Source organism: Acomys minous (assembly GCF_964271855.1).
Source record: "Acomys minous genome assembly, chromosome: 3".
In the NCBI taxonomy this organism is placed as follows: Eukaryota; Metazoa; Chordata; class Mammalia; order Rodentia; family Muridae; genus Acomys; species Acomys minous.
The window spans coordinates 57,900,299-57,917,955 of NC_140485.1; the positions used below are offsets into that span (position 1 = coordinate 57,900,299).

Here is a 17,657-nt window from a genome sequence, read left to right on the forward strand (position 1 = left end):
CATTACATTATAAATTATCGCTAGCTCATCTGGGGATTCAAGAGTGCTCACCAGCCTCTTCTTGTCTCTATGAGAACATAGTCCGGTTGTCACTCAAGGTGCTCCTAGGTGGTGGAGACTCTGCCTGGCAGTCAACCCCACTAACATGACCCCACCCAGGGCCTGCACCTAACCCTGTTCCACTCCAGGACCAGACCCTGAGCTGACCTGGGAGTATTCTGAGCTGGAAAGACCCCCAAGTATGCAGGACAATCAGTGTGCCTCACCTTGCCTAAATGCTGGCCCCGACCCTCCTCTGAGAGTTCTGCAGCTGCCTCGAGCCTCAGAGAGCCTCTGGGTCCCTGGCCTGCCATGTTCGCCAATGTTCTCCACACAAAGCTGCGAACGGAGCCAGGCGAAGCTTCTGAGTAAATAGAAGCCAAGAATAGCTCTCCATGTCCCACGGGCCTTTCCTGTCTTAGCTCCCAAGCTCTAAGACTGCGCAGGTGACATATTACGGGAAGACACTCTTCAGAAGGCACTGCACAGCTCCCTTCACATGGGTACCTGCGTGGGATAGACTCGTGGGAAGCAGCAGTCCCCTCTAGGTCACTCCACACGCTGACCCTGAGAATCAGCCATGAAAATCCCCAGCTTTCCCTGTGGGCCTCAGCAAAGCTCTACAGACGAGCTAGGAGAGCTGCCCTTCGCTCAAGGTCACCTTGAGGGTTAAGGTGAGGCCAGCTGGCTTCCTGGGTATCAGAATCCATCCTGAAGTTCTGTTATACCTGTTCCCAGCCCAGCCCACGAGAAGTCCACTCACAGACACCACACCAAGTCCCTCCTGGTGCCGGGATGCAGCATGCCTGCAGGTGGCACCTGCTATCCCCTCCCCTGTGCTCCAGCCCAGACTTGGAGTGTCCTTCCACAAGCACAGATTATTTGTCGATTAAGGGAGATCACTGAATGAGTGAGTGCACTCACATAGGACAGGGTCTGGCCTATTGTTAATAATTTATGTTTCTTGTTTGGTTTTTGAGACACTCTCAAGTAGCCCAGAGTGGCTTTGAACTCCTAATCCTCCTGTCTCTACTTGCAATGTGCTAAAACTATAGGTATTTGGGGGGTTTTCTGTTTTTTGTTTTGTTTTGTTTTGTTTTGTTTTGTGTTTTTTTTTTTAGTGTGTCCCTCAGTCTTAGTGGTAGTAGTTTTCATTTTTAATCTTGCTCAGGACAGCCAGAGCCTACCTCACAGAAGCCAAACCCCCTCCATTCATCTATCCATCCATCTATCTATCTATCTATCTATCTATGGGTGTTGAGACAGGGTTTCTCTGTGTCGTTCAGTGTCTGGTGGGTGGCCTGAGTTCCACTTCCAGTGGGCTCATCTAAGCATTGCTTGCCTCTGTACGAAAACGGAGGGACCGTGAGATCAAAGGTCCCTTTTTTTTTTTTTTTTACTCAGGGGCAGCCTAGAGAGCTCAGGGTGAGGCTTGCGGCCTGTGCACTAGGCCTGGTTCCCAGTCTCACCAGGGGAGGTGGAAAATGACTTTCCACCACTGTTACATACAGTTAGCTCTTTTAGAATGAGATTGCTGGCATCAGAAGGCAGTGGAGATTCGGGAGCTTCATAAGTCTGTTATGATACCAAAAGTGTTACAGCTTCTTTGTTTGAGCACAGGAAGCCGTCATCCAAAACCCACTGGCAGGCAGGTCCAATGAGATGCAGGCCCAGCCCAGTGGTGCTTCACCAGGGGTTAGCACTGAGCCAGCAGCAGTAACGGAGCAAGCCCCAGAAACTGAAAAGACAGTGCCACCATTGCTGCCTGACCACCAGAAATCCAGCCCCTCCCCCCCCCCCCGAATAAATGGAATCTCAGGTAGTTATGGTGGAGGAACGGCGAGCAAGAACACACACACACAAGCCATCCAGCCTTTATTTATAAACCTTGGGTAGTGGGGAGGGGTTTGAGGGCTAGGGGTGCTGGGATACCTAATCTACATACAGTGATACAGTAGCTCATTTACATATGGTAACAGGGTTCTTAATTATCCTGTGGGTGAGGGAATAACTTCTAGGTACTATTAAAGGTCATTTGCTGGAGGCTAGGATCTCCTCAGCATGGGGTGGGGTACTTCCAGGAATTCCTGCGTGCTTGCTGAACAAGTTCCTTATCAGGAAAGGATCAGGCCTGTAATTGTCTCTAAGTGCTATGTGACACTTACAAGACCTGGGGTTACCAGATCAGGTGGAGTGGGAACCCTGCTGAGAAAAAGGAGACCACCATCATAGACGGAGCATAAAATGGCTTTGCTGACGTCAGGCTTCAATCTTACCCAGCACTGTCCCACATCTACCCCTGTGTCATCATAGCCTTCAGCTTAGCAGAGTCCCACATCTATGTAGCCCTGGCTGTCCTGGAACTCTCTCTGTAGACCAGGCTGGCCTTGAACTCACAGAGATCTGCCTGCCTCAGCCTCCCAAGTGCTGGGATTGCTGTATACCCACTTCCAAGCTTCCCTTTTGTATTCAAGGACAAGGGAAGGAAGATTCGCCTGCAGGGCAGCGTCAGCGTCACCCTCTTCCCAGCCTGCTTGCCACCAGGCGTCCAGGGTGGGGTCTTTCTCCCTGGGCTAATTCTCAACTGAGAGCCATGAGTCCGGCAGCCTTATCCATCCTCACTCCAGCTCGTCGCTTAGGAGAGCCAGGGTCTCCTGCCTTCATTTCTCCTCTTCAGTGATGTGACAGGCCCATTCATCCACTCTTCCCTCTGTCCCTGGGAGGCCAGTCTCAAAGCCATCCTGCCCTATAACAAGACATCTGGTGCTTCTTCCGTCAGATGGGCATCTGCCCAAACACAAACTCACCTTAAGGTCATCTACTGGTCTGATGCCAGAGCCTGCCATGCTGAAGGCTGAAGGCTGAGCGATATCAGGAAGCTCTTTGAAAGCAGACTTAGTTACACATGGGACACAGTGGCCCCCAAACTCTGATTTCATTCCTGCAGCTTTCTTCCCCTCTCCACCCCAACCCACCCCCATCCCCGACTGGCTCAGGCTCTACCAGATCACCCTACAGTGCAGGCTGCTTGCAAGGTCCATGTTTCTCTTTTCAGGCGCTGACAGTCACTGCCACCAGCAGTGGAGCCCTCCCACAACATGGACGGCTCAGGACTATAGGCTCTTAGATGGACAGGGAGCCCACTCGGCCCAATGGGTTTAGCGCCTGTGGAGTTTGCAAGCAAGCAGCAGAGCCTATCAGTGGCTGTGGAGCAGAGCAGGGACCAGCCTCTGCCTGGTTATGCCCCTGGGACTAGTCACTTCCAGCCTCAGTTTTCCCATCCGGGAAGGGGGCATGAAAACTGCCCACCTTACTAGAATGCTAGAAGAACCAAAAACAAGGCAAGCGCCCATGTGAAGACAGGCACGTGAGACCACTCAGGAAATGTCTTGATGGTCACAGTGACAAAAGCAGCTGTGGGCTTACAGGGACCCAGGTAGAGAAGGGGCGCTGCAGATGACACCTTGCTCTGAAGTTTCCTGAAGTGGGCACATTCAGATGCCACTGGCCTGAGAGACAGTGGTCCAGCCTGAGAGTCTAGTGGCTGAGCTTAAACACACCTGCAAGAGTGCTGTGTGCCCAGACACAGCAAATTCAGCACCTCCAGGCTCTCCCACCCCTCCCAATTAGAAGCACACACCTCTCAGCCCTCCCTCACCTCAACCAGTTTATGATCCTTGAAAGAGCCCTGGAAACCTGCTCTGTGGACCCAGAGGGGTGGCAAGTTCCTGAGACCATCAGAGGCTTAGTGGGGTCCACAGTGAACCCCGCCATGGACACAGAGAAAGAGGAGCGAGGAGCTGCAGGAAGTAGTGGGGCAGGGAGGTAAGCTAGTGTTCCTCACCCTAACAGCTGGACAGCAGTACTTTTTGAAGGCATAGCCCTGTGTGCTGGGGACTTCCCTTACACCCCCCTCCAGGCTGCCATAGGAAGCAAAGGAAGACACCCCCCAGGCCTTCTCACAACTCTCAGAGCTCTCACAGAGAATAACAGGTGCCCAGGGACTGGGGATGGGGGTGGTGTCAGTCCAGTCACAACTCCTCACCTGGGCACCCCTGCTCTCACGGGCTACTTCCCTCCCCCAGGGTGGGAGACTAAGGCCACCCCTGTCTGCACTCACAACCAGCATGCCAATGACTACAGACAAGGAGTGAGCACCTGGAGGCAGCCATCACAAGGTTCCAAGTCCCAGGCCACTCCCACCGCAGGGGGCCAATGCCCTTGCTGGAGCAAACACAACCAAAGTGTGATGCATGCCCCAGACGCCTATGGACAGGCCAGGGTCCCTCCAGGGAGTCAGTCTAGAGGCCCTGACGCCCCCTTATCCCACACAAACAATAGGACTGTTTTCTTTTCCTTCGATAACCGCGTCTGCATTAACAGTTCCAAGCTCTGCAGTGCGGAGCCCGCGTCTGCTGAGGAAGCGACAGCTGGAAATGAAACCCAGACCCTGTCAGGCTGGCTGGAGGTTCCTCTCCCCATCCTCCACCCTGGCCACTCAGGCTCTGATGGTCACAATGCCCACAGCCCTCTTAGTCCAGGGGCCATGAGACTCTGCTCTGTTTGGTCACCAGAGAGCTACCATGCCAACCCCTCATCTCTCTGGCAGAACAGGGCCCTCATCCAGGATGTGTTCTTTCTCCTTACCTGGCTCACCAGGTCTGTCTCTCTGCTAGACCAGGGAAGCCAGCGAGGCTGGCTGAGGGTCATCATGGGTAGACAATGTAGAATCTCCCACCCGCCTCCCCTCCCTGCAGTTTGGCCCTTGGCGCATTAGGACTAGGGTCTGTTCATCCACCCACCTGGCCAGTATTCATCAGTCTCTACATGGAACCTGCAGAGGGCCTGCCATGTGCACATTCCCAGGCAGCTGCTCTGATACCGAGTCCCACCAGTCTCTCCCTGCAGCCACTGCGAGAGTGCTACTATCACAGACAGAAAGACACCCAGCCAATGCTATGAAGACTTGCCACAGCAAAGCTAAGCCCCCTAGAGAGTCTGGCTACTTCCTGTCCTTGCTCTGTCCTGTTCTCCTCACAGCTGACCTTGGGACTCAGTGTCTGCTGTCACAGGGAGTAAGGCAGGCCTTGAAGGATGTGTAGGAGTTTGACAAATAGTGCACGGGGAAGACAGGGCGCTCTTCCAGCCTGGCGGTTCAAGAGTTGGCTCCCTCCTGGAATTGGTAAGCAGGACAGTGGCATCAGAGACCTCATGGGGAGGGAGGAACTAGGCTCTGTGGTTTGAGCTGAGACTCCTCCCTCTTTGGCTTATGAAGAAGGGTCCTGCAAAGGGCTCAGATATGGTCACAGCCAGTGTTCCACCATGGTAAGGCAACCTGATCTAGGCAAAGGCCACCCCAGCCACTCCTGCTCCTCCTCTCTGAACAGAGATGTGCCTGCTTCTCTGTTCAGACAGTCCAGGTGGCCAAAGACCCAGGCACCTGCTGGACTGCCCTCTGAGGGAGCAAGCCTCCAAGGAGCATGGGAAGGGTGGGTCCCTGCCCCTTTCTCTATCTATATGGGTCAGGAGTCCCTACTTAAGTGTATTTGCAATTGTTCATCTGTCTGAGTCTGTTCGTTGAGTTACTAGCTGTGTGACTGTGGAAAAGTCAGCTGACTATTCTGTTCTTTGCTCCTCTGCTTGTGAGTAGGAGTAACTTCACCTGCCTCAGTAAGACTGAGGTAACAACTGAGTGTAATGGCACAGGGCAAAGCCATCACCTGGGCCATGTGGCTATTTCCCCCTCAGGGACTTTGCTGAGTTTACCCTCCCAGGTCCATTCCTGCAGGATCCCAGGTCTGCTACTGATTCTCTCCGGGGAGAGAGGATTCAACCCCCAGCAAGTTAGGAGTGTCTCCACTTTTCTTCTCTGAGCTTGGTGGAGTGGGGGGAGGGGGCGTCCCATTTCATTTAAACATTCTGGGGGGGGGGAGGGAAGCTGCAGTGTTGCCATTAGCACCCACCCAGCACTCTCCTTCCTCCACCAGGGCTCTTTGCAAAGAGGAAGATCTGCACAGTGGAAGCCTGAAGGGTTCTGGTTAGAAGGGATGTCAAGCCTGGTGAGCTAAGTATTGCGCATGCCACGAGAAGGCAAATCATGAAGTCAGTGCTGGAAGCATCAACCAAGAGCCCTGACCCAGTCCCCAGCTCAAGGAAAAAGGAAGAGAAGAGGCCAGGAGGATGCAGGGGCCGGCACCTAGAGCAGGAACCCATCACCCTAAGCCAGCCTCTGCTCTGCACCTCTAGGCTCAGATTCTGCATCTGGACCTTCCACAGGACCAGCATGGCCCCCCCTCCTCACTTCCACTCGGACTCACAACCAGCTCTCTCTACATGCTGAAGGAGTGCAGAGTGGGTTGACACCTGCTAGTTAACTAATCCTGCAGTGAGCGGCCAGCACAGTGGACACTGATCCTAAGGTTAGTCGGTGTACTTCCTTTATCTTAGACGCTCCTGCTTCACCCACATATCTGTCTGCAGCACCCCTGGGCCAGCGCGAGCAAGCGAGAAACATCTTCGGGGGTGGAGGACGGGGGGGGGGGGGGCCTCCAGGGTAGCAGCACCTTCTGGGTCTCTCCATCTGGGACTCCCGCTAAGCCAGAGGACAGAAGTCACAACAAAACTGAACCAGGTGCTCCAGCAACAGCGCCGCCCCCCCCCCCCGCCCCCGGGAGTTTCCAGCACCTGAAAGATACTCTTGCCAAGTTCCTCAGCTTGTGAAAGCCGCGGGACTTTGAGTCTAGCAGTCTTCTGTTGTGGCTTTAGGAACTACATCGCTCCGCTCTGCGTTCGCTGGCGCTGGAGTCCCTCCCCCAGTGGTCCTTCTTGCTCAAAAAAACTCAGCCGACTGTGCGGTTCCTGGTGGACTTAGGGTAATTGCTGGTGAACAAAACACCCAGTAAGAGAAGATAGGCCCGAGCCCTGTGGTCCTCATGGACGCTAGATCCCCAGGTATGTCCAGGAGTATAGAGGCATCAAGTGCCGGCCACACGGTTCCAGCACCATGCGGTCCTAGGTTCAGTGGGGCCTGGGCGATCGATTCAACATGGACGTGGAACCAGCCTCTAAACCAGCCTTGGGCGGGAGTTCGGAACAGTCGAGGAGCAAGGGCAGGGACCCGTAATCGTAACAACAAAGTTCGAGACAGTTCAGAGCTGCTGCTGTCCCAAGGACTCGGCGCGTCCTCAGCCTCCTTCGCATCCCCTGTGTTTGTTCGGGCTCAGCCGAGGGTACGCAGTGCGTTTTGGTCCAGGAGCCTGTTCAGGTCACGTGGCACCGCAGCTTTGAGCCCTGGCGCTGACCCTGAGGGGAGGGAGGGACAGATTGAGAGAGGGAAGGGGCCGCCCGGCGGGGGCGGGGCAGCCCGAGCTCCCGGGATTCCCGGCTGAGCGGCTCCCTCTGGAGACCCAGTCTACAACCCACGGGTCACCAGCCCTCGGCCAGCCCCGCGCCTTCCTGCCCAGTGGGTGAGGGCTTTAGTCGGCGATCTCCCCGCGCGTGGCAAGGACTTCGCTCCTGTGGTCCAGTGCCTCTTTTAACCCCGTCTTTCCACCCGGAGGAGCCCGGGACCTGCCCCAGTGAACCGACTCAGAAAACGGAGTGCGCAAGCCGAGCAGCAGCACCTGCCCAGGGCGAGCGAGCGCGAGATCTGATGGAAGCGGCCCAGTGATCCTGCCCTCGACGCCTGTTTTTGTTCTCTGCAGGTCAAGCTCTCGTGCGAGGGTGTAAAATGTACCAGAGCTTGGCGCTGGCCCAGAGCCCCAGCCAGGCCACCTACGCCGACTCGGGAGCCTTTCTGCACGCTTCGGGAGCTGGCTCCGCGATGTTCGTGGCACCTACGCGCGTGCCCTCCATGCTGCCCTACCTGCCTGCGTGTGAGCCGGGCTCTCAGGCTCCCGTGCTCGCCTCACACTCTAGCTGGACGCAGGCAGCTGCCGCTGATTCCTCAGCCTTCGGCTCCGGAAGCCCGCACCCGCCAGCCGCACATCCACCCGGAGCCACCGCCTTTCCATTCGCACACAGCCCCCCGGGATCTGGCAGCAGCGGCGGTGCGGTGTCCCGGGACGGTGGCTCCTTCCAGAGCGCGCTGTTGGCTCGCGAACAGTACGCAACCCCGCTCGGGAGACCCATGAGCGCCTCGTACTCTACAGCTTACCCAACATACGTGAGTCCTGATGTAACCCCATCGTGGACCCCGGGACCCTTCGACAGCAGCGTCCTGCACGGTCTGCAAGGTCGCCCTGGCGGGCTCCCTGGCCGCAGAGCCACCTATGGTGAGTACCGGGCTAGGCCTGCCCGGTGGACTTGGTTCTAAAGCTAAGGCGCGCAGCGATAAACCCGTGCGCTGCGAAATGCTGCGAAAATCTGAAATGCGCTCTCCTACAGTCAGGGCTCTCCCGCCTGGTCCGACCCCGCAGATTCCCGCCTAGAATCGCTAGGACACAGGAACCTTCATGGAACACAATACGATGAAAAGCACTCGATCCAGACTTCTTTTTTCAGCATAATGGCAAGAAAATAACATATTTCTGCTTTTCATACAGCCAAACGCACGCGCGCGCGCGCGCGCACACACACACACACACACACACACACACACACACAGAGCATTCTGGGTTATGTCAATTTGGAAACTACATTCAAACTTCTATTGGGAAGTCTTGGAAATTATTTTTGGTTTTTGGGGGGAGATTGTTTTGTTTGTTTTTCGAGACAGGGTTTCTCTGTGTAGCCTTGGCTCTCCTGTAATTTGTAGACCAGGCTGGCCTCGAACTCACAGTGATCCACCTGCCTCTACCTCCCGAGTGCTGGGGTTAAATGCGTGCGCCACCACCGCCTGGCTATTTTTGGTTTTAAGATTGGGTGTCAAACTTAACAGCTTCCAACTTAACAGCAACCCTCCCACTTCACCCTTCCTACGTGCTGAGCTTACAGGTGTGCGCCCATGATGCTGATCAGAAATGCATTTTATAAAACTCAAAATACTGATTATTTGAGCAAGTCACCACAGCCATCTCATTCTGCAACGCCAGCATTCAGCTTGATATTTCCATACCTTCCAGGAGCATTAATTAGAGCCCAAGGTTGTTGAGCAGGGAATCCTTCCTCTTGGTTTCTAAGCACTTTTGAGGCACAGTCACAACAAAGAGGGGCAACCTCTGTTTCCAGGTTCCTGTAGGCCATCCTTCCAAGAAGCTAGAAGCCTGGCCCCCTGATTCGTAGGCCCCTCTTGGCCAGAGCCCACCTGGTGCACTTCGATGGACGAGGGCAGCCTCTGTGCCTGGTGCCCACCTCCAGCCAGTAGCTGATTGATCCCACACTGCCCCCAGGCAGGAGTCCACTGCTTGCATATCTGTGGTGCCTGGCTAGCACCTGGAGCTGGATGAGGACTCCCTGATGGCCCTGTGGCCTTGTCTTCTGAGGGAGGACAAGGGGTGACCCCACAACAAAGCTGACAGCAAGGCCATCAGCACCCTTGTAGAATCTCAAGTCTCTGTCTCCCAATCCCCGGCCCTTGAGGCCACTCACTTTTACACAGGAGATCTTCAAGGGGGGAGGGAGAGAAATAAGGTTCTGCCATCCACTTCCCTCTGCCTGCTTCCAAATACAAAGGCTGGCATAGACTCGAGGCATAGACTCTAGTTAAGAAAGGGGCCATCATCTCAGATGTCTTCCTTAAAGTTTAGCTTATTTATACTCCTGCCTTATAAAAGCAACCCTAACCAAGTTCACTAAAAACAAAATATGCCTAAGTATATAAATTATTTTTTTTTCAAATAAATAAATTAGAAGACACCATAAAAGGAGAGTAGAGCACAGCAGAAGCCTTCAGGCTTTCTGGTGGGGCAGAGGCCCCAGTCCACAAGCTTCTTGTCCCCACAGTACCTGACTTCTTGGAGGAGTTCCCTGGTGAGGGCCGGGAGTGCGTCAACTGTGGAGCCCTGTCCACACCACTGTGGCGCCGTGATGGCACCGGACACTACCTATGCAACGCCTGCGGCCTCTATCACAAGATGAACGGTGTCAACCGGCCACTAGTGAGGCCCCAGAAGCGGCTGGTGAGTGTGGCAGGGAGAGCACCAGGGTCAGAGCTACAAATAAGGGAATAGCTGGCTCCTACAGTGTCAGAGGTGTCTGGGTTCCTGAAGGACGGGGTAAGGATTGAAGCACAGGGCACTGTGGGCTGCCCAGGGCTCCTGGTTGAGCTGGGGCAACTCATTCCCTCCTGGAGTTTGAAAATATCCAGAGAGCCGCCAGGATCTAGGCACTGACTCCTAAAGGGGACCTGGCTCGGGTCTCACAACCCGCTGCAGCATTGGCAAGCCGCCTGGTACTTGACACAAGGTGCACAGCCACAGGATGTCCCAGAATCAGGCTCACTGCTCACCCCCAGATCCCCACCCCACCCCACCCCTGCACATAGGCCACAGTCTCTGTGAGACCCTGAGGGCTCAATCCTACAGTGGGACTGTGTTGGTGGTAATAGTGGGTAGCAACCTGATCATGTATCAGAGGCCTCAAGGTGATGCAGCACAGAAAAGGTTAAGGGAAGGGGCACTGGTGCATTGATGGTGGTGTTGAGAACTTGAAGGAGAGAGTCTTTGGGTGTGTGTCCTTGGGAAGTGTTTCCTGTCTGTGCTTCCTCCGAGGGCCTCTAGGAAGTCAGGCCTCTGCCTTTTGCCTAGCCCGCTGGCTAAATCTTATTTTCACTTTTGGTTCTTTCTGGTGCGTGCTGCGTTCGGTGTTTGGGATATCGGGGCCGGTTAGGAATAGAGGCTCAGACTTGGGTCACCAGAAGTTGCTGAAGCAGGACAGGACGTAGCTCTGCCTGCTCTAGCATCTCACAGGCAAGTCCTCAAGTTCAAGTTTAAATATGTGTTGGAGTCGGAGTTGGCGGCTAATGTTCTTGCTATGGAGGCTACAATGGGTTCGTGGGGCTCAGGCCTGGACAAGACTGCGCCTGAGCACCAGGCTCTCCTGTCAACATCTCCCCCTGGGAGGGCTCTTCTCCGATGCCTGTTGCAGGCAGCTTCTGGGGACTGGATTGCCCTAATCCTGCCAGACAGGTGCACTGAAGGTGGTCTCCTGTCTTCAAGAGCACTGACTTCAGGCCATAGCTCTGTCCAGCCTCAGGGTTGTAGGCATGTGAGGCCCTAAGACAGGAACAGCCTGTGAGCTCCAAGAGGCAGTCAGGATTCAGGAAGGGGCTTTAGGAAAGCCATGCCTCTCTTCCTCTGAGTGGCCTGGGTCTGGGGATCTGCAGGCCCATCCTGCCCAATACTTTGCTTCTGACCAACTGATGGGCCACCTCAGAGGCTACAGCACCTTCCAGCCGCTTCCTGCAGTGTTCTGTCTCATAATGGACCCCCTCTCCATGTGAGCTGCCCAACCTGGTCTCTGTGATGTTCACTAATGAGGAAGCTATAGAAACAAAGCCGGGTCATCAAGGATCACATCACAGGCCTCAGGGTACAGTCTCAGGCAGCAGACCTGCCCTGTCCCTTGACTCCGCCCATTCTCCTCTGTGCTGGGCTCTGAATTGGGCACTGAGACACAGTAACAGGCAAAGAATTAGGCTAGAGCCCCTGGTCGGCTCTGAGGTAGAGGGGTGGGGGCCTCTGGCCCCAAGCATGCTCTACTCAGCACTCACACCACACCTCAGTTTTCTCTCAGCAGACAAGGGACAGACCTTTGACGTAGTCCACTGTGTCTCCTCCAGAAATGGGTCCACTTGGAACTGGAAGGATTTTGAGCCTTAGCCTGTCTCCAAGGCTCCAATTGGCTCTCTCCCCCAACCTTGGGTGCTGGGTTCTGGGCACCCAGAAAGCCACTTGCAGCACTTTGTATTGCAGCTTTCGTTTTCCAAAAAGCTTCCCCGTAGATATGACTTGTCCTCCAAGCAGAGCTCCAGCCACCTCCCCTGGGTGTCCACCTTGGCAGGGCTGCCTTGTGCTCCGAGGCAGATGTACTTGGTCCCCAATGCACGAAGCCTGGCACTCAGTGCTGCTCAGGTGAGCCATCACTGAAGACAAACTTCCCTTGAAAAGAACAGACAAAAAGGAAATGAAGTATATCCAGGATAGGCTGCCTGCACAGACAGGGAGGGAGGACAGATGGGGGCTGAGGTGGGGGGCATCAGGACATGGCAAATGGACATGTGCCAAGTGCTCAACAAGGAGGGAGGGCTCTGCCCACTTGTCTCCTCGGTCTCCTGTGGTCCCTTGAGGTGTCTGAGCATCCATTTCCCTTATGTGCAATGTCTGACAAGTGTGATGATGAAGGAAAGGCAAGCTCCTCAGGTCGTTATATTTCCCTATGTTCTTCATTGTACAAAAGTAAGACACCGTCATGATGGAAGACTGACATGGTTTCCAGACTTCCTCTTGCACTTCTGGGGTGTGTGTCTACACATAGGGCACATACTTTTGCTTCTTGCCCACCGTGTCCCAGACGGTGCCCATAGTCCCTAGCTTGTTTGTGGAAGAAGAGAGACAAGGGCTCCCCTGGCTCTGAAGGCCCAGCAGGAACTGGGTACCACAAAGTGCCAGGCACCTCATTAAATGTGGCTTCCAGAGAAACACGGATATTCTGAGTACTGAAGAGGATACACTTAAGCCAAAGCCTCACTGTCGCTTTTGGCTGATGTTCTGGAAGATAGTGGAATGTGCAGCCCTGAACCATAGAGGGGACAGACAGATGGGGGCTCAGAGGTACTGTCCATCACAGGTTGAACTGGGAGCCATGCAGGAAAGGTGCAGATCCCAGACAGCTCAGGAGACAATCGTGCTTGGTGAAGACCAGTTGGGCCCTCTGTGATGACTCCTCAAACACAAGGAAGTCTGGGGTCCCTGTCGAGATTCAAGGGTGTGAGATCAGGGGTGCTGCAGAGAGATGTGGTGGGATGAGGCAGACAGCTAGAAGTCTCCACACAGCCCAGGACCAAGAGACTCCAGGCACTGAGCACATGAGACATGACAAACAGGAACCTGCACACTCTACTCAATCCTCTGCGGGTGCTGGCGACACTGTGGGCTGTTGTCAGTGTGTGCACGAGCTCTTGGAAGACGGGTGCGCAAGGGGACCAGCAAGGCTCTAAGATTTAACCTTTGGGCCAGCCTGGCTGGCTTAGAAACATAAGCAATAACTGTATTTCTACACTAGGCCTTCATGGGCTCAGAACCCCACAACCAGACCCTCAGAGGTCTCTTAACATCTCCATGATGGGAGATGCCCAGAGGTGAAGGGACTGGTCCTCTGAGCAGAAGGCCAATGCTTCAAAGCTCTGTGGAACTAAGGGTATCGTGTCCTGCCAGAGAGGTGCATGGTGGGCCTCAAGCCTTCAGCACCCAAATGCCCCACTCAACTAGGGTGGTCCCTGACGTGGCAGCTGGGAGCCGTTAAGTCTAGCTCTCTGTTTCATTGTCATATACTGCACCAGACATTGCCTTCCCCCCCTCCTCACCCCCACGCCAAGTCTGGGCTCACCCCAGCTCACTTGCCCCACAGTCCTCATCCCGCCGATATGGCCTGTGCTGCTCCAACTGCCACACCGCCACCACCACCCTCTGGAGGCGCAACGCGGAGGGAGAACCTGTGTGCAACGCCTGTGGCCTCTACATGAAGCTCCACGGGGTGAGTGACAGGGTCTGGGAGCGTCACACGCGTGTTAACAGCATTTCTACTCCTCTGGGAGACCAAGCTGATGCCTCCGTGCCCACTATGTAGGCCTGCCCACTGAGGCTTATGAGCTCACCAGGGCTTTTCAGTCTAGGATAGATGCTGGGCACCCAAATTTTGCTCTCCCCTCCCCCCCCCACACACACACACCTGCACTTCAACATGCCTCTTGGCTCTCAGGTAGATGGGATGGCACCCAAGGGTGGAGCTGACTCAGCAGGCCTATGCCCCCAGGTCAGCCCAGCATCTAGTAGGGACTGGCTAGCCGGGGTGGGACAGGAAGGTGACTGTGAGGGGCCCAGGGGTGATCAGGGACAAGGGAGCAGTCACCTTCCTTTGCTGTTCCTGCTAGGTGCCAAGGCCACTGGCAATGAAAAAGGAGAGTATCCAGACAAGAAAACGGAAGCCGAAGAACCCTGCCAAGATCAAGGGCTCCTCAGGTGCGCAGGAGCCAGGAGGGGCTACACCCAGGCCTCCAAGTCTCACTCTAACCCAGCCCTGATGGGTGTCCTTAGGCCTACTGGGGAAGGGCACATGACAAGCATTGGATGGATAAAACTATACCTGATCCTCCACCCTTCAGTGATGTGTGTCTTTTTTTTTTTTTTTTCTGGTTTTTCGAGACAGGGTCTCTCTGTGTAGCCTTGGCTGTCCTGGACTTGCTTTGTAGACCAGGCTGGCCTCGAACTCACAGCAATCTACCTGCCTCTGCCTCCTGAGTACTGGGATTAAAGGCGTGTACCACCATGTGTGTCTTTAAGAAGTCTCTGAGCCAGGCAGTGGTGGCTCATGCCTTTAATCCCAGCACTCAGGGAGGCAGAGGCAGAAAGATCTCTGAGTTCGAGACCAGTCTGGTCTACAAAAGGAGTCCAGGACAGCCAGGGCTACACAGAAAAGCCCTGTCTTGAAAAAAGAAAGAAAGGGAGGGAGGGAGGGAGGGAGGGAGGGAGGGAGGGAGGATCTTTGATTCTCTCTGGACAAGGACAGGAAAATTGGCCACATGGCAGGAAATATGGTCAGATGTGGCATCTGTGACTGTCCCTCCTCTTCCCTTCCAGGATCCACAGTAAGCACCACAGCCTCTTCTCCCACCATCCTCAACACCGAGAGCTCAGCCACCACTTTGAAGGCAGAGCCCAGTCTGGCATCTCCAGTGTGTGCTGGGCCCACCGTCACCTCCCAGGTAAGAAGGATGAGGCAGGGGAGTGTGCGAGAGAGGTCTGGCCTCACACTTCACGGAGGACCTTGACTCTTCACCCATTCAGATCCTGTCAGAGCCCCCAAGACCTGAGCTTCGCTGGGCGCAGAGCACTCAACTACAGATGTAGTGACACCTTCCCCAGAGCTGTGTGTGGCGTGGTCCAGAGACCCGGGGGTCTTACTAGTCATTCTCCCCCGGGCCTTTCTACTCATTCTAAGCTGAGAGGCCTTTGAAGCAAATCACCCTATTCCATGCCTCTCAGCCCCAGGAAGGCGGTAGGTCCACCCACTCCATCCTTCCTGCAGGTCTCCAGCCCAGTGGACGAATCCCTGGCCCCCAGCCATTTGGAGTTCAAGTTTGAGCCTGAAGACTTTGCCTTCACCAACTCGTCCCCGAGCCCCCAGGCTGGCTTCAGTGGGGTCCTGCGTCAAGAGACCTGGTGTGCCCTGGCCTTGGCCTAGATGCTTGGGAAACTGTTACCACAGGAGCTCCAAGAAACAGAGGTTCTTAGTACCTGAAGCTAGCAGCCCCAAGGGTCCCTCACCTCTGTGGCGGGAAAGCCATCTGTGATGACTGCCTAGAGAAAGGAGGAGGCCGGAGGGTGAACGGTTGGCTCCTGATCTGGGACAGCAATGGATTCCCCAAGTCCCCCTCACGGACCCCTCTGCACCCGAGACGACTGGAGTTACCCACAAATTACTTGAATTCAGCTCTTGCCATCAATGGTCGACATTTACAGTTTGTAGCCGCTGGCAAAGGTTCACAGCATCCCACAGTAAAATCTGATCCAAGTGAAACAAACAGAGTCCATGCAGGCAGTAAGCAAAAGGGGACCCGACACAAGGCCTCTGGGGCCTCAGGTCTTCATTTCCCACGTTTGCCTCTGCAAAGCTGAAAAGGTCCTTTTCTTACTGATGGATGCAGGACCAGTATGCAGGCTGAGCACTGTACCAGGACACTACCCCGAGGCGAATGCCTCTCCCTGGCCATCATCATAAACTTCTGTATTTATTTGGATGTTCGTTTCCAGACAGGGCAGTAAAGGGCATTGTTCTGGCAATCTGCGTCCTAAGGCTTTTGCTAGTGGGTAGACCCACACAGAGACACTGTTGGAACTGGGTGACATGTGACCTTGTAGCCTGGCTCAGCCATCATCCCAGCAACTGGTAATGCAATCCCAGGTCATGTCAGCTGCTGGTGACTCTGCCCAGGGCAGGGGCTATTGGTCAGTTTTCTAGGGCCCCGGTAGAAGGCAGAGGGTGTTCTGTAGGCCACACCCCCACGGGTCTTCTCTCCATTGGCTACTTCCTGGCATTTCAACTCCCAGCTGAGAAAACCAAGAGATAGAGGAGCTAAGGGGTCACCCAACTATGAAAGCCACCCCTAGCCTGTCTCCTGTGTTGACCCTCGATCCTTCCACCCAGTTCAGCTTGAGGGGGAGACATGGGCTCTGGTTAGAAGCAAAGCAAGGGACAGTAGTCTGCAGCCTTTGCAGATGTCACAGGGGCAAGGGCAGGCAGGACATGTTCCTGTCACTAGGTCCGAGTAGGCATACCTCACCATCCATGTGTCTGTGGAAGGCAAAGCCAGCTGCCTGGGTATCTGTTATCACATCTCAGATACTGGGTAGGGAGAGGAAGGGGGCTAGAGACCTGGGCACAGGTGGCACCGTATGGATGCCTCAGAAAACTCACACCCCAAGTGTGCAAAGATGCAGACCAGACCACAGCAGCCACCTGAGGGCTGTGCACAGTGTTCTCACTACAGTGCTGTTCCTAGGAGCCCCCGTTTGTCTGAGCCTCAGTTTCCCCTTCTGTGATGACAGGGATGTCGGTGACCACATCTGTAACTCATGCACCTTTGAAGTGGCACCTGCCACTCACCAACCTGGGGGGGGGGGGGGCGGTGCTTCCTGGAGCTCTGCACAGTGAGAGGCACAAGGCAGGGGGCGTCCCCTTGGATGGAGAAGGAAGGAACTCAGCAGAGAGGAGGCCTAAGAGATCCCTTCCACTTTGTTTCTCTTTCTGTTTTTTTCTTTCGTCCTTCATTCCTTCCTTCCTTCTTATTTGTTTTGTTTTTTTTTTGAGACAGGGTCTTACTATGTCGCTCTGGCTTTCCTGGAACTCATGTAGACCGGGCTGGCCTTGAACCCACACCATTCAACAGAGACCTGCCTGCCTCTGTCTCCTGAGTGCTAGGATTAAAGGCACGTGCCACCACACCTGTATTTTTTTTCCTTTTAATTTATTTATTTTATCTGTATGAGTGCTTTGCCTGCTTGCTTATATGTGTGTCACATGCATACCTGGTGTCAGCAGACACTAGGATTCAGATCCCTTGGAACTGGAGTGGCAGATGGCTGGGAGCCATCGTGTGAGGGGTGAGAACTGCACTGGGAGTGCTCCTAACCACTGAGCCATCTCTCCACTTTCCCTCTTCTGTTTCTTAGCTGAGGAGTTAGCTGAGGTGAAGAAGGCCATAGGCTTCAGGGCTGGGCACGGCCACTGAGGCTAAATTTAAGTTTTCTTCTCTTCAGAAGGAAGCCAGTCAAACAAGTCCTTAATATAGCTACCAAACACCCTGCACTGCCCTTCCTCCCACCGCCCAGTGGTCATAAACCTCCAGATGAGCTGCACACTCACTCAGGACAGAGCTACTGGGGGCCTTATCTGAACAGCAGGATGGAAGGGAAGGCCCCTTTGTCTGTTGCCTGTAATGCACTCTGTCTCCATCATCTTTG

The 17,657-nt window shown here is 54.7% G+C and overlaps 1 protein-coding gene across 3 annotated transcripts; it reads left to right on the forward strand.

Annotated features, from left to right (window-relative positions):
• Window positions 1-4,580: 4,580 nt before the first annotated feature.
• On the forward strand, window positions 4,581-17,094 carry GATA5 (GATA binding protein 5). Of its 3 annotated transcripts, none has more exons than XM_084777675.1 (9): window positions 4,581-5,364; window positions 6,027-6,458; window positions 6,805-6,990; window positions 7,743-8,312; window positions 9,922-10,097; window positions 13,546-13,671; window positions 14,069-14,156; window positions 14,775-14,899; window positions 15,223-17,094. In XM_084777675.1, exons 3-9 carry the CDS (start codon window positions 6,972-6,974, stop codon window positions 15,376-15,378), a joined length of 1,260 nt encoding a protein of 419 aa, XP_084633801.1. In that variant the 5' UTR covers window positions 4,581-5,364; window positions 6,027-6,458; window positions 6,805-6,971; the 3' UTR covers window positions 15,379-17,094. The 3 variants fall into 3 exon arrangements, with proteins under 3 accessions (XP_084633801.1, XP_084633802.1, XP_084633803.1); XM_084777676.1 differs by having other exon boundaries at window positions 4,581-4,763; XM_084777677.1 differs by lacking the exons at window positions 4,581-5,364; window positions 6,027-6,458; window positions 6,805-6,990 and adding an exon at window positions 7,003-7,268.
• The last annotated feature ends 563 nt before the right edge of the window (window positions 17,095-17,657 follow it).